Source organism: Apis dorsata, unplaced genomic scaffold (genome assembly GCF_000469605.1).
Source record: "Apis dorsata unplaced genomic scaffold, Apis dorsata 1.3 scaffold_758, whole genome shotgun sequence".
Taxonomy (NCBI): Eukaryota; Metazoa; Arthropoda; class Insecta; order Hymenoptera; family Apidae; genus Apis; species Apis dorsata.
In genome coordinates, this window is record NW_006263911.1 from 232,641 (window position 1) to 245,596 (window position 12,956).

Sequence of the window (12,956 nt, forward strand, 5' to 3'; positions counted from 1 at the left end):
ATAGTCATAGCTTAATGAATCAAATTAATTATTCTGTCATGATTTATAACATCAATGTAACTAGCATTTTATCATTCAAGAGACAATCACTAATGAAATATTGTAATCTACTATAATTTTTTCTTATGATATTCAATTTTATGTTTAAATATTGGAAGTATTAATTTAAATACCAAAAAATAAAATATGTTTCTATCTATATAAAAGTACATTATAAGATGTTAATAGCAACATTTTTAGAATTACTTATTATATATTTATATTTATTACTTAAAATATTAGACAATTAATAATATTGAATATAAAATAATTAAATAAATTTTTCATAAATCAACAATCAATTTATCTTTTATGTTCGAAATTATATTTCAATTTTATTATCATATATATTTCGAAATATTAGATAACATTTATATTTTATTTATGAATATAAAATTTATTAAGTTAAAAAATATATTTGAAAAATATTTATTGGGAAATATATGTTCAAAATTTATTATTATTGTTACTTCAAAAAATTGACTACATAAAAATTTGAATATGATTATTTGAATATGTTATCATTGAAAATTATATATTAATATTTAATGCTAGATCTTACTGTTCATTTTATAAAATGCACATTCTTTGTTTCACAAATAAAAAATGATCTAGTATATTTTAATTCATGTTTTTTTAATATTAGAATTCAAATGAGTACAGTCGTTAAGATGTAATTTTTAACGACTATTTGTAGAATAGAATAACTTGACTATAATAATCAAGTTATATGACATATATAGATATATATATAAAACATAGTCATATTCTTTTAAAATCTCATACAGTTTAATTATGTAATAATACGTACGTTCAGAAATTCAATTTGAAATAACTAAATTAAGTAATATTTTAATTATTATCTTAGATAATCTAAAAATGCACCCAACATTTTTTAATTATCATCAGCATCATCATCATCATCTGATATATATTTTTTAGTGACTCTTTTTCTTCGTCCTCCTCTACCTTCACCTTTTCTTCCTTTCAATTTAATTTTCATTCTAACGCTAGAATCTGCATCCGATCCATCTTCACCATCTTATAAAAATTTACATATGAAATCATTAGTGTTAATAATTATTGTAATAATAATAATGTAATCTAATAATAATTATTATATTAAATAATATTTTACCTTTATCATCTAAATCAGAATTATTTCCTTCTTCTTCGATACGTTGACGTGCATTTGTGAAAACAGATTGTAAAACAATGGAATCTTCATGTATGAGAGAAGCTTCTTCATTATAAATTTGTGCATTTTTACAGAGCTGCATAAAATCTTTCTCAAGATCATCAAAGTCAGCATACTATAAATAAATATAAAATAAATTTTGTCATTGTAATAATAGTTATAATATAATAGTTATAAATAATAATATATGCTAAAAGAAAAAAAAATAAGATTTACCTTTCCTTCCTCAATTTTTTGAAGTAATTTATTGATAGTTAATGGCTTTTTAATAATTTCATAATAATCTGGTAATTCTCTTCTGGATGGTAATTTCATAAATGGTTCACTAAGAAGCCTACCATCTGTGCTATCGGTATAATTAACAACTACCATAAGTAATTTTTTCATAGCTCGTTTCATTTTTGGATCAATCGAAGATCCTGTTCCTCTTCGTTTTTTTGGCATAGGTTCATCATCTTCTTCGCCTTTTTTCTTTCGTTTTCGTGTTTTCTTTTTCTTTTTGTCATCTTCCTCTTCCTCTTCATATTCAGCACCATCATCATCAATTGCTTTGAGCCATTCTTTTTCAGTTAAGCTATCAGTATAATCAACTTCTTTTCGTTGTCTCGAGCCGCGTCCAAGAAATCTATCCTCATCTTCTTCATAAGTCCATCTTTCAACTTCATCATCATCTTTAACTAACCAATCGGGCAATTCAGCTTCTTCTAATAATCGAGATTTTCTATTTGGACCTAACTTGGCTTCTTCCCTTCTTCGTTCTAAATCTAATTTTTGGAATATTTCAAATTCTCCTTCTGTTCGTGCAATCATTTGATTAACTGTTTCATCATCTGGTACTTCATTTTCTTCTTCATCTTCGGCATCATCTTGATGCAAAATACTTTGTAAAAATTGTTGTCGTTCAGAACCAGTGGATTTTTGATCGAACATTCCTGCTTGTATAACCTTTTCATCCATATTCAATTTATATCTTGCTGCAGCCAATATTCTTTCTTCAACTGAATTAACTGTCATTAATCTGAGTACACGTACTTCATTCTTTTGGCCAATTCTATGTGCTCTATCTTGTGCTTGTAAATCCTGATGTGGATTCCAATCAGAATCAAAAATAATAACAGTATCTGCAGCTTGCAAATTTAATCCAAGACCACCGGCACGCGTTGATAGCAAGAATAAGAAATATTCAGAACCAGGATCATTGAATTTCTTTAATAAATCTCCTCTATCTTCAGCTTTTGTAGTACCATCTAACCGCAAATACATAAACCCTCTCCAACTTAAATAATCTTCCATAATTGTCATTAATTGTGTCATTTGACAAAATAATAATACTCTGTGATTTGTTGCTTTTAATTTTGGAAGAATACGATCTAATAATTCAAATTTTCCAGATGCACGATACAAATCAGGACCAGTAATGACACCAGATCCTTGTGTACCTACATGTTCACAATATTTTTCTTCAATAGCTTGAAACATAAATGGATGATTACATAATTTCCGTAATTGTACAATGGTATTCATTAGAGCTTTAGCGCCTCCTTTACCCTGTTTTCCTTTTTCTGAACCATCAGTTAACAATACACCTTTACTTTGCATGTGTTTATAAAGAACTTTTTGAAGTCCAGACATATCACATTTAATAATATATTCTACTTTATCTGGTAACTGTGATTCAACTTCTTTTTTTAAACGTCTTAATAAGAAAGGACGTAATACTTTATGTAATCGACGAATTATCAGAATAGTTTCTTCTTCATTTAATTCAACTTTTTCACCAGTAGTTGCGAATGGAGCATTAAACCATTGCTCAAAAGTACTGCAAGATTTGAAAATTGAGGGAAGTAGAAAATTTAATAATGCCCATAATTCGGGCAATTTATTTTGTAACGGTGTTCCTGTTAGTAGGAGTCGATGAGGAGCCAAATAGTGAGTATTTAACACTTGAGTTAGCTTGCAATGATGATTTTTCATTCTATGTCCTTCATCAATAATCATATATTTCCATTGTAATTTTGCTAAGACACCCTTGTCTTTAATAACATATTCATATGTAGTAAGCAAAACATTAAATTTAGTTGCTCTCATTTGGGATTGAATAGCTCTTCTACCAGCTGGCGAACCTTTATATGACACTACTACAACACTGGGAGCCCATTTTTCAAATTCCAATACCCAATTTGATAAAGTTCTAAAAAAAAAATATATGATTATTAATATAAAAAAGTAATTTTAATTAATTTCTTATATTTTTTTTATTTATTTTGGAATATATAATAAAAATAATACATACGATAATGGTACAATGATAAGAAATGGTCCGTTAACTTTTTTCTTTTCCATAAGATACGTTACCAAGGCTATTGTTTGAATAGTTTTACCAAGACCCATTTCATCCGCAAGTATACCATTGAGATTATTGTTGAATAAAGAAACTAACCATTCCAGACCCTACAATTCATATAAATTTTATAAATATATATTATAAAACTAGTTTTAAATACAAAACATATATATTAATATCAAACCTTTATTTGATATTCTTTCAATTTTCCATTCACCATAATAGATGCTTGTTCTGTTACTACTTCATGCACAGTATGTGCAATACTATAATATGTTTGTTCTTCTGTTTTATATTCATCGTCTTCTACTTTCGCTTTATGTATTGTCTTTTTCACTTTTTCTTCTTCTGAATCACCAGTACATTTTTCTTTATTTTCATTTTTCTCTTCGCCTTCGTTTTCTTCTTCTTCTTCATCTTCATCTTCTTCACTTTCTGATTCAATTGGTTCCCATCCTGGATGGGATTCTAAAAATGTTGAAAGTTGGCTCATTAGTGGAGCTTCTTCACCAGTTAATGTACGACCAGTAGCTGTTTCAATTACTCCAACACGAGTATCCTCATTGGCATTTCCTTCTTCACCTCCTTCACCATCTTGTAGTTTCTTCTTTTTCTATTTGAGTAATTAAATAAAATTCATTAAATTAATTACATTAATTACATTAATTACATTAATTACATTAAAAAAAAACAATAAAAGATATGCGTACTTTTTTACGTTTTTGTTCTTCCACTTGCTTTCTTTTTTGTTCAATCTTATGTTGTTTTACCATTTCAGTAAGATTACTGATATATTCGTCTGTCTGTGATAATAGAAATGCTAATCGTTTGTCTTTCTTTTGATCAATTAGTTTCCTGTAGCCTTCTTCATCTTCTGCCATAAGACGCCTCATACGTTCTTTTTCAATCCGTTCTTGTTCTTTCTTCTGTTCTCTTTCAGCATTTGCATGATAATTGAGAACAGCTTTATTGAGCCTAGCCAATTTGGCCACATTGTTTCGATGGAATTCTTTGAAATCTTTACCATGTTGAAGTACAGAACTAAGAAACTCCTTTTAAAATAATAATAAAAATTATAAATTATTTTTCTATTTAATGATTAAAATAAAAGATTAGAAATTTAATTACTTGATGCTTTTGTCTGCGTTTTCTTTCAGCTTCTAATTTTTGTTGTTTTTCAAGTTTCTCAGTAGCTCTAGCTTCTCGAAGGCCTTGTCTTTTCGTACGCTTATAAGCTTTTACATTTACTGCAGTTTCTAAAGTAGTATCTTTTCGAGTACATGCTAAAATCTAAAATTAATAATAATCTAATTAAAAGAAATATTTATAATAATAGAATAATAAAATTAATATTGTTATAATTACCTCTGATCGTAACTGTCTTTGAAAATTCAATACTCTAAGCATTCGTAATTCAATTTGCGCTTGAATGCGAAGATCTTCTGGCATATTAGTTGGTAAATTGCTCAATTGTTCCATTCGTAATGCTATACGTGCTGCCACTCTGTTAATAGTTTTAGTAAAATATTGATAAAATAAAATTTTGGGATTATTATTTTTTGGAAAAAAATTTTCATAAATATATTCAACGAAAAAAATAAATATATAAAATGATATAATATGATTTTATAAGATATATTCTATTTGAATTGATAGAATGAAATATTTTTAAAATTATGCTTTATATTATACATTTTTTTATATTATACATTATGTTAAAAAATATTTCATTTTTATGTTAAAAATTATAGTATTTATATTATACATATATATAATATATATTTGTAAATATATACATATTTATTGACATTAATTGACATTAAGTTAACGCAATTTTACAATGATCAATTTAATTTTAAATAGGAAATCCTATTTTTTTATGACAGATTTTAACATAAAATAAAATACTTTTTATTCTTATTAATTTTTTAATGTAACTTTCTGTTAAGATATTGACTTGGAAATTTTTAATCCTAATCAGTTAAGCTTTTAACACCAAAACTTTTACTTAACTTAAATATTAATATAAATCTGTATATATTGCAGATATTATTTACATTATTATACAAATATATATTTTTCATATTACGAATATTTTATATATTTATTCATATAAATAATTATATATATGTGTGTATGGATATTACAAATTTTCATTCTCCTATTAATTTTACTTTCATAATAGATAAATATATATAAATTTAATTATATCTCAAATAAATCTTCTCATTAGAATTTTAATGATTCTGAAAACCAAAAAAAATTTTATAAATAATTCATTCATAAAAAAAATAAAACAAATCTTAATATGATAATATTGAAGCAATATGTTCTATTAGATATTGTAATATAGAATAAAATTTTTTAATTTTTTTCATATAATAATAGTAATAGTAATAATAATAATAATAATAATTTCTCAAAAAATAATATAATAATTTATCAGAAAATTATGAAAAAAATTTTATATAATATTACAATTAAAATTTTATTAATAAATATACATAGTAAAATTAATTGTATTTTAAATATATATATATATATTCAAATATATATATTCTATATAACTTGGCATATATTTTAAATAACACAATATATTTTTATTACATATTAAGCAAATATTTGAACTTTTAATTGCATAAAAGTCTTCAATCAAAGTATTCAATTAATAAAATATTTTCAAATCAAAGATGTTATAGTGAATATCAAACTCTTATTACAAGAATTAATTTTCAAATCGAATATCTTTTCAAAAATAAAAAATCAAATTGAAAAAAGTATATAAAAAATTACATAAAAATTATATATAAAAAAAAATTATCTTTCTTGTTAATCCATTATTAAAAATCATCATAACAAACCATATCATCATAATAAAACTTAAATTTTTATTTAAAAAAATTAGTCATAGTATAGTTATAAAGTTCTTTGTAAAATATATTTTGGAGATTGATGTTTTCTGATGTATTTTATATTATAATAATTAAATAATAAGATTAAAAAAAATTTATAATTTATATTTTTATATAACAATATTTTAAATTGTGTGTCTTTGAATTTGTCACAAAAATGAAAATAATTTGAATTTTAGATGAAAATTTAGAATTATATTATTTCTAAATTATAATTTTTCAAATTTGTATTTTTTGAAAAAATAAATTTTTAATCTTTAAAATTTTATATACTATAACTATATTTATATATTTATAAAAAGTTTAACAAATGTTTCAAATAAAATACTATAATAAACTATTATATTTAATAATAATATTATTGTAATTTTATTTAATTTTATTATTTAACTTAAATTTATTTTATAATTATTATTTATATTTAATTTAATTATGTTATTTTAATTTAATTTATATTTATATTTAATTAATTACATATTTTATTATAAATGCATATTTTTATTTATTTTCTATTTTATAAAAATTTTAAAAAAAGTATTAAATATTACAATTAAAGATATTGAAAATATCATAATATTGCTAATATAATGTAATGTAATAAATATAACTTAGTATAATTTAAATAAATTTTTTATTAAATTTAATAAATAGTTTTTAATAAATTTAATAAATACCTGTTTTCACGTTCTTGTAAAATTAACAATGGATCTAAACCAGCTGGTTTTGTGACACTTGTCACTCTGTTAGTTTTAGCACCTGGTTGAGGAGGTTGTTGTTGTTGTTGTGGTGTTTGGCAGCTTGGTCTTGGAGGAACTGTAGAACCAATTACATTTGGTCCTGAGATTTGTGGACCTGTAGCAGCAGTGGGTCCTTGAGATGGATCTATAGGAGTTCGTTGCCCCATAGGTGAAGGAGGAGGAGCTCCACCTATTTATATATTAACATTAATCTTATATAAATTTGCATTATAGATTTCATAATATTCTATTATTTTTATAATATGTATTAACGTTTGGCATAATTTTTGAAAAATTCAAACAAATAACAATATGCTATATATAATTATTATATATTTGTATAAATATTATATATAATATTTACATATAACATAATATTCATTAATTTAATAAAAAAATAAGAAATGCATATCTAAAATATAAATCATATTTAATAAATTTATTATAAGATCTTTAGTTTAATTTAATATATAATTAATTTAAATATAAATTTAGTTTAATTTAATATACAATTGAATTTTTCTACCAAAAAAATGATTAAAGAAAGTTTATATATAATATAAAAATATTATTAAAACAATACTATTTTATCTAATACATTATGTAATTCTAACACAAAATCAATTTATAAAAAATATATAAAAGATTATAATAAATATAATAATAATAATAAATTATAATAAATATAATAAATATATTATAAAAAATATATAAAAGATTTGTTTAAAAGATTTTTTTAAAGATTTAAAAAAATTAATTTCTTTTTGGAACATTTTGTACATACAATATAATATACACATGTAATGCAAACAATATAAAAAATAAAGTAATCACTTAAAACATAAAATTAATAGTATATTTTGTCTAATTTACCTTGAACTGCAAGTGCAAGTTGTTGCGATAACGGTTGATTTCTTGCTAATAATCGATATGCCATTATCTGAACTCTATAATTAATGATTTATAAAATATTGAACTTATAAAATATTTACAAAATTAATGAAAATAGTTATAATTAATTTATCAATTTATATACCGTAATTGTTGTAACTGTTGTGAACTCAAAGTTTGTTTTTCTCCCATATTGCCTTGACGCGCTCTTAATGCAAGTAATTGTGAATAACGCGGATCTTCTTGAAGTCCTTTTTCTTCCATTGAATCAATAGCTTTTTGTAAAGCATTTAAATTTTCCTGTCCAGCACCAGGTGGACCTCCACTAGGACCAATCTGACCAGGTCCAGTTTGACTCATTTGATTTACAGGTGCATTAGGTACAATTGGCGCTGAACCTCCAGGTATAATTTGTTGATTTTGTGAACCAGGTCCCATTTGACCAGAAGGTGATTGTCCAGCTGGTCCACTTAATCCCATTTGATTGGTTGCACCACCATGACTAAGCTGATTGCTTGGACCACCTGGTCCCATTTGATTACCACCAGATCCCATTTGATTTGTAGTGCCACCTGGTGGTATTTGTCCACCTGGACCACTAGAAACCATTTGTCCTCCAGAATTACCAGATCCTATTTGACCACTTGGACCCATTTGTGCGCCTGGACCAGATCCCATTTGATTACTTGAACCATTTCCTGGACCCATTTGTCCACCTGGTCCATTTCCTGGACCAATTTGACCACTAGCTCCATTTCCTGATGTCATTGGATTTCCAGAAGGATTTCCAGGTCCCATTTGATTTCCAGCACTTCCAGATCCTATTTGTCCTCCAGTATTATTTCCTGGGGTTATTTGTCCTCCACTGCTTGATCCAATTTGTCCACCAGGTCCATTACCAGGGCCAATAGGTCCTCCAGGTCCACCACCGGAATTCATAGGTCCTCCAGGTCCACCACCAGAATTCATAGGTCCTCCAGGTCCACCACTAGAACCCATAGGTCCTCCAGGCCCATTACCTGGTGGTATTTGTGGACCACTTCCCGGCATCATTTGCCCAAGACTATTCGGTCCTCCACTTCCTGGACCCATTTGACTACCAGGTGGTCCGCCTGGTCCCAATTGACTTCCAAGTCCCCCCATTCCCATTTGTGATGAAGGAGTTCCCATATTCATTTGTCCAGGGCCATTTGGACCCATTGGCGAAGGCCCATTATGTCCCATTTGTCCTCCTGGACCAACAGATCCCATGAGATTTGGACCCATTGGAGCTTGATTATTAGGGACCATTTGATTTGGTCCACCAGGACCCATTTGATTTGGTCCTAAGTTATGTGTAGCAGGACCACCTGGCGGCATTTGACCCGGTCCTGGACCTAAATGATTTCCACTGGGAGTCATATGTCCAGGTCCTGGTGGACCATCTGCATTCATATGTCTTGGAATAGGTGGTCCAGTATTTAGATGATTTCCAGGAGGTCCACCAGTATTCATATGAGTTGAACCTGGTGGTCCTGTAGTATTCATATGTCCAGATCCTGGAGGACCACTTTGATTAACATGTCCTGATCCTGGCGGTCCATTAGTCATATGTCCTGGACCAGGTGGACCACCTGAAGCCATATGACCTGGTCCTGGTGGTCCAGTGGCATTAATATGACCTGATCCTGGTGGACCACTCATATGTCCAGGACCTCCAGGTACCATTTGCGAATTTGGAGGTCCTCCAGAACCCATTTGTGGACCTGACATTGGTCCATTTCCAGGACCCATTTGAGTAGGAGACTGATTCATGTGAGGACCTCCTGGTCCTCCACTTGTTTGTCCCATATGAGTTGGTCCAATCTGTCCTGGACCTATTTGTCCAGGTCCACCGGAATTCATTTGCCCTGGTCCATTTGTATTCATTTGATTTGGACCAGATTGCATCATATGTGATGCTCCTTGAGGTCCATTTGGTCCCATTTGACCTGGTACTATAGGTCCTCCAGGTACCAATTGAGAACTAGAATTTTGATTGACTGATCCACCAGGACCACTTTGATTCTGTAACATTACAAACAAATTTCTTTTATTTATTGTGAAATTATTTTTTTTTTTAAGATATAATTCTTTATAACACAGGAAAATAGATAATATAGTTATTCATGAATGGTAAAAATAAATATATCTGTTTATTGTTAGAATTTAAGAAAAGTATTTAATATTAAATATTAGAAAATATATTTATACAGAATATAAATATATTTATATAGAAGAAAATAATAAAAAATATATTTCTTTTTTAATGTAATATTTATAGCTTTAAAATTTTATTGAATAGAAAAAAATTATATTTTATTTTATTTTATATAATTTTAAATTATCTTCCTGTTTAATGTTTTACTTCCTATTATATCAATAATTCAGCATTTTTATTTTTTTTTCAATATTGATTGAATATTTGATTTTTATTTCTCTTTTTAAATTCTGTTTTTTAATAAAAGAAAAAATCAGAAAATGAAATTTGAAAAAGTACATATTTAATATTTATATATATATTATCATATTAATTTAAATTAAATAAATATTTATTTCAAATACATATTAATGCCATTCAAATGGAAAATATTAATTTAAAATTGTGATATAATAATATAAATTGATAAAATTATAAATAACGTAAGAACAATTATATATTAAACATTTATAATTTTCTATATTATAATTATTTATTTAAGTAAAATTACATGTAATAAGTATGACTTATTTTAATTAGTGTAAAATTATAAAATAAAGAAATATTTAATCAATTTTATTAATTCATCAATAAAATCATAATATATATCATAATAAAATATACAGATTGTTAATAAATTTATGAGATTTTTAAAAGTATAAATATAAAAAAAGTTAATATAAAAATTGGTTGTTGAAATATTTATTAAGTTATAAACAATTTAAGTTTGCAAACAAATCAAGATAGAAAAATAGATTAAGATACATATTCATTTATTTCTGTTATTACATAATTATGTAATATTTTTGTATAATTATTTAATTATATAATTATATAAGTTAAATCATCAAAATGTGAAAAAAATCTATTTAAACATGAAAAATCAATTTTTCAAATCTATTCAAAATCAATGAAATTTAAAATATATATTCCTAAATATTCAGAATTTTTTGAGAGTACTTTGAAAACAGAAAAAATGGATCGATTACAAAATTGTTTTTCTGAAATTATTCAATTTTGCATTATATCTTTTTATTAGCAAAAATTTATTTAAAATGATATTATTAAACAATATATTTTCAAATATATATATGTATATATATAATATATAACAATTATAAGAATATATTTATTCCTTTCAAAAAATATCATTTTAGAAATATCTATTTTCTCAATTATTTTAGCAATATTTATAAAATGAAAATTATGAAAAGTCAATGAATTTTGCATAAGAACATATATTAATATTATCTATTAATGTAAAATGGATAAAAATTTCTTGCCAATATTTGTCTCTTTAAAAATTATAAGAATAAATGTTATAGTATATGTTATATAATATATATGAATATGTAATTATTTGTTATGATAGTATATATATCATTATATACTATCATAACATTATATACTATCATACTATATATTATATACATATGTATATATATTATATATATATACATATATTTATCATGAACTTAGATAAATGCTTATGAAATTTTTAAAAATAAAAATGAGAAATATCAAAATTTATAATAGTTTTATATAGCCCTTAAGAATTAGATACTATAAACTGTGCATAATCCTAGATTTAAATAATCAATGGAAATTCAGGATATTCTGAATACAGAAAATATAATCTATTGATTGTATTAACTTGTATTCAAACTAATAAATGAATTAATGTTTCAAATTATTCATTTTTTTAAGATAAATATTCAAATAAATTATTAACATTCATATATCCCAATTATTCTATTTATAAAAAATTTTTTTACTTATTTATTTATAAGAATTAAAAATCTATAATATTAATTGAATTTTTACCTGTGGACTTATAGAAGGTTGCATTTGTTGTGGATGTGGTGGATAGTTCTGTTGTTGTGGTGGAGGTTGTTGAGGTGGACCAGACATAGGTATACCACCAGGTGGCATTTGTGGACCAGTTTGATATCCTTGTGTTGGACTATGAGGATGATGTTGTGGTGGACCCATAGGACTACCTTGTGGATTAGATGGTGATGGTGCCTGCTGAGGAGGACCCATAGGACTTGGTGTTTGCGGTGGAGGCATAGGAGATGATTGTGGCGATGGACTTGCCATACTGAAGTTTTCGAATTTGATAATATATATAATTTACCTAAAATACATAAGGAATTATAAACAGATAATACTTATTTTTTAATCATATAATTTTATCATATAATCATAAAATATAAATTGCAAATTATTACTTATATACTTATGTAATTATTATTTTTGTTATTTGTTTTTTGTTTTTTTTAAAAACTGTTAGAAATAATATAAGTTATAAGATTATAATAAATTTTATCAAATTATATGAAAACTTATTTTAAATAAAATTTTAATTAATTTGATCTTGTACAATTTAAAGTCAAAATTAATTGTAAAAGTTGAAAATCTATTAAATGTTTTAAATATACTCATGCAATATGATATAAAATAATTAAAACAATATTTCTAATGATAAAAAAATTATTTATACATTAATAATTTTAATTTAAATTCAATAATATTAAAAATATATAAAATAACTTAAAAATTGTTAAATATTAAATAAAAAATTAAATAAAAAATTAAAATAAAATATTAGTAAAAT

At 25.1% G+C, this 12,956-nt stretch overlaps 1 protein-coding gene across 4 annotated transcripts in view; it reads right to left on the reverse strand.

The window, feature by feature from the left end:
* Positions 1–654: 654 nt before the first annotated feature.
* LOC102674408 (ATP-dependent helicase brm) overlaps positions 655–12,956 on the reverse strand; it is a 14,037-nt gene continuing 1,735 nt past the window's right edge. For 3 of the 4 annotated variants that reach the window (XM_031513841.1, XM_006622804.2, XM_006622805.2), the window contains exons 2-13: positions 12,164–12,476; positions 8,267–10,167; positions 8,104–8,177; positions 7,168–7,420; positions 4,947–5,085; positions 4,710–4,871; positions 4,292–4,633; positions 3,766–4,194; positions 3,531–3,688; positions 1,454–3,428; positions 1,178–1,352; positions 655–1,080 (exon numbers count right to left, since the gene is read on the reverse strand). In XM_031513841.1, coding sequence (XP_031369701.1) covers positions 935–1,080; positions 1,178–1,352; positions 1,454–3,428; positions 3,531–3,688; positions 3,766–4,194; positions 4,292–4,633; positions 4,710–4,871; positions 4,947–5,085; positions 7,168–7,420; positions 8,104–8,177; positions 8,267–10,167; positions 12,164–12,439 — 6,030 coding nt within the window. In that variant the 5' untranslated portion in view covers positions 12,440–12,476 and the 3' untranslated portion in view covers positions 655–934. Of the gene's footprint in view, positions 1,081–1,177; positions 1,353–1,453; positions 3,429–3,530; positions 3,689–3,765; positions 4,195–4,291; positions 4,634–4,709; positions 4,872–4,946; positions 5,086–7,167; positions 7,421–8,103; positions 8,178–8,266; positions 10,168–12,163; positions 12,480–12,956 lie in introns of all 4 variants that reach the window. The other variant, XM_031513840.1, reaches the window with a different exon arrangement.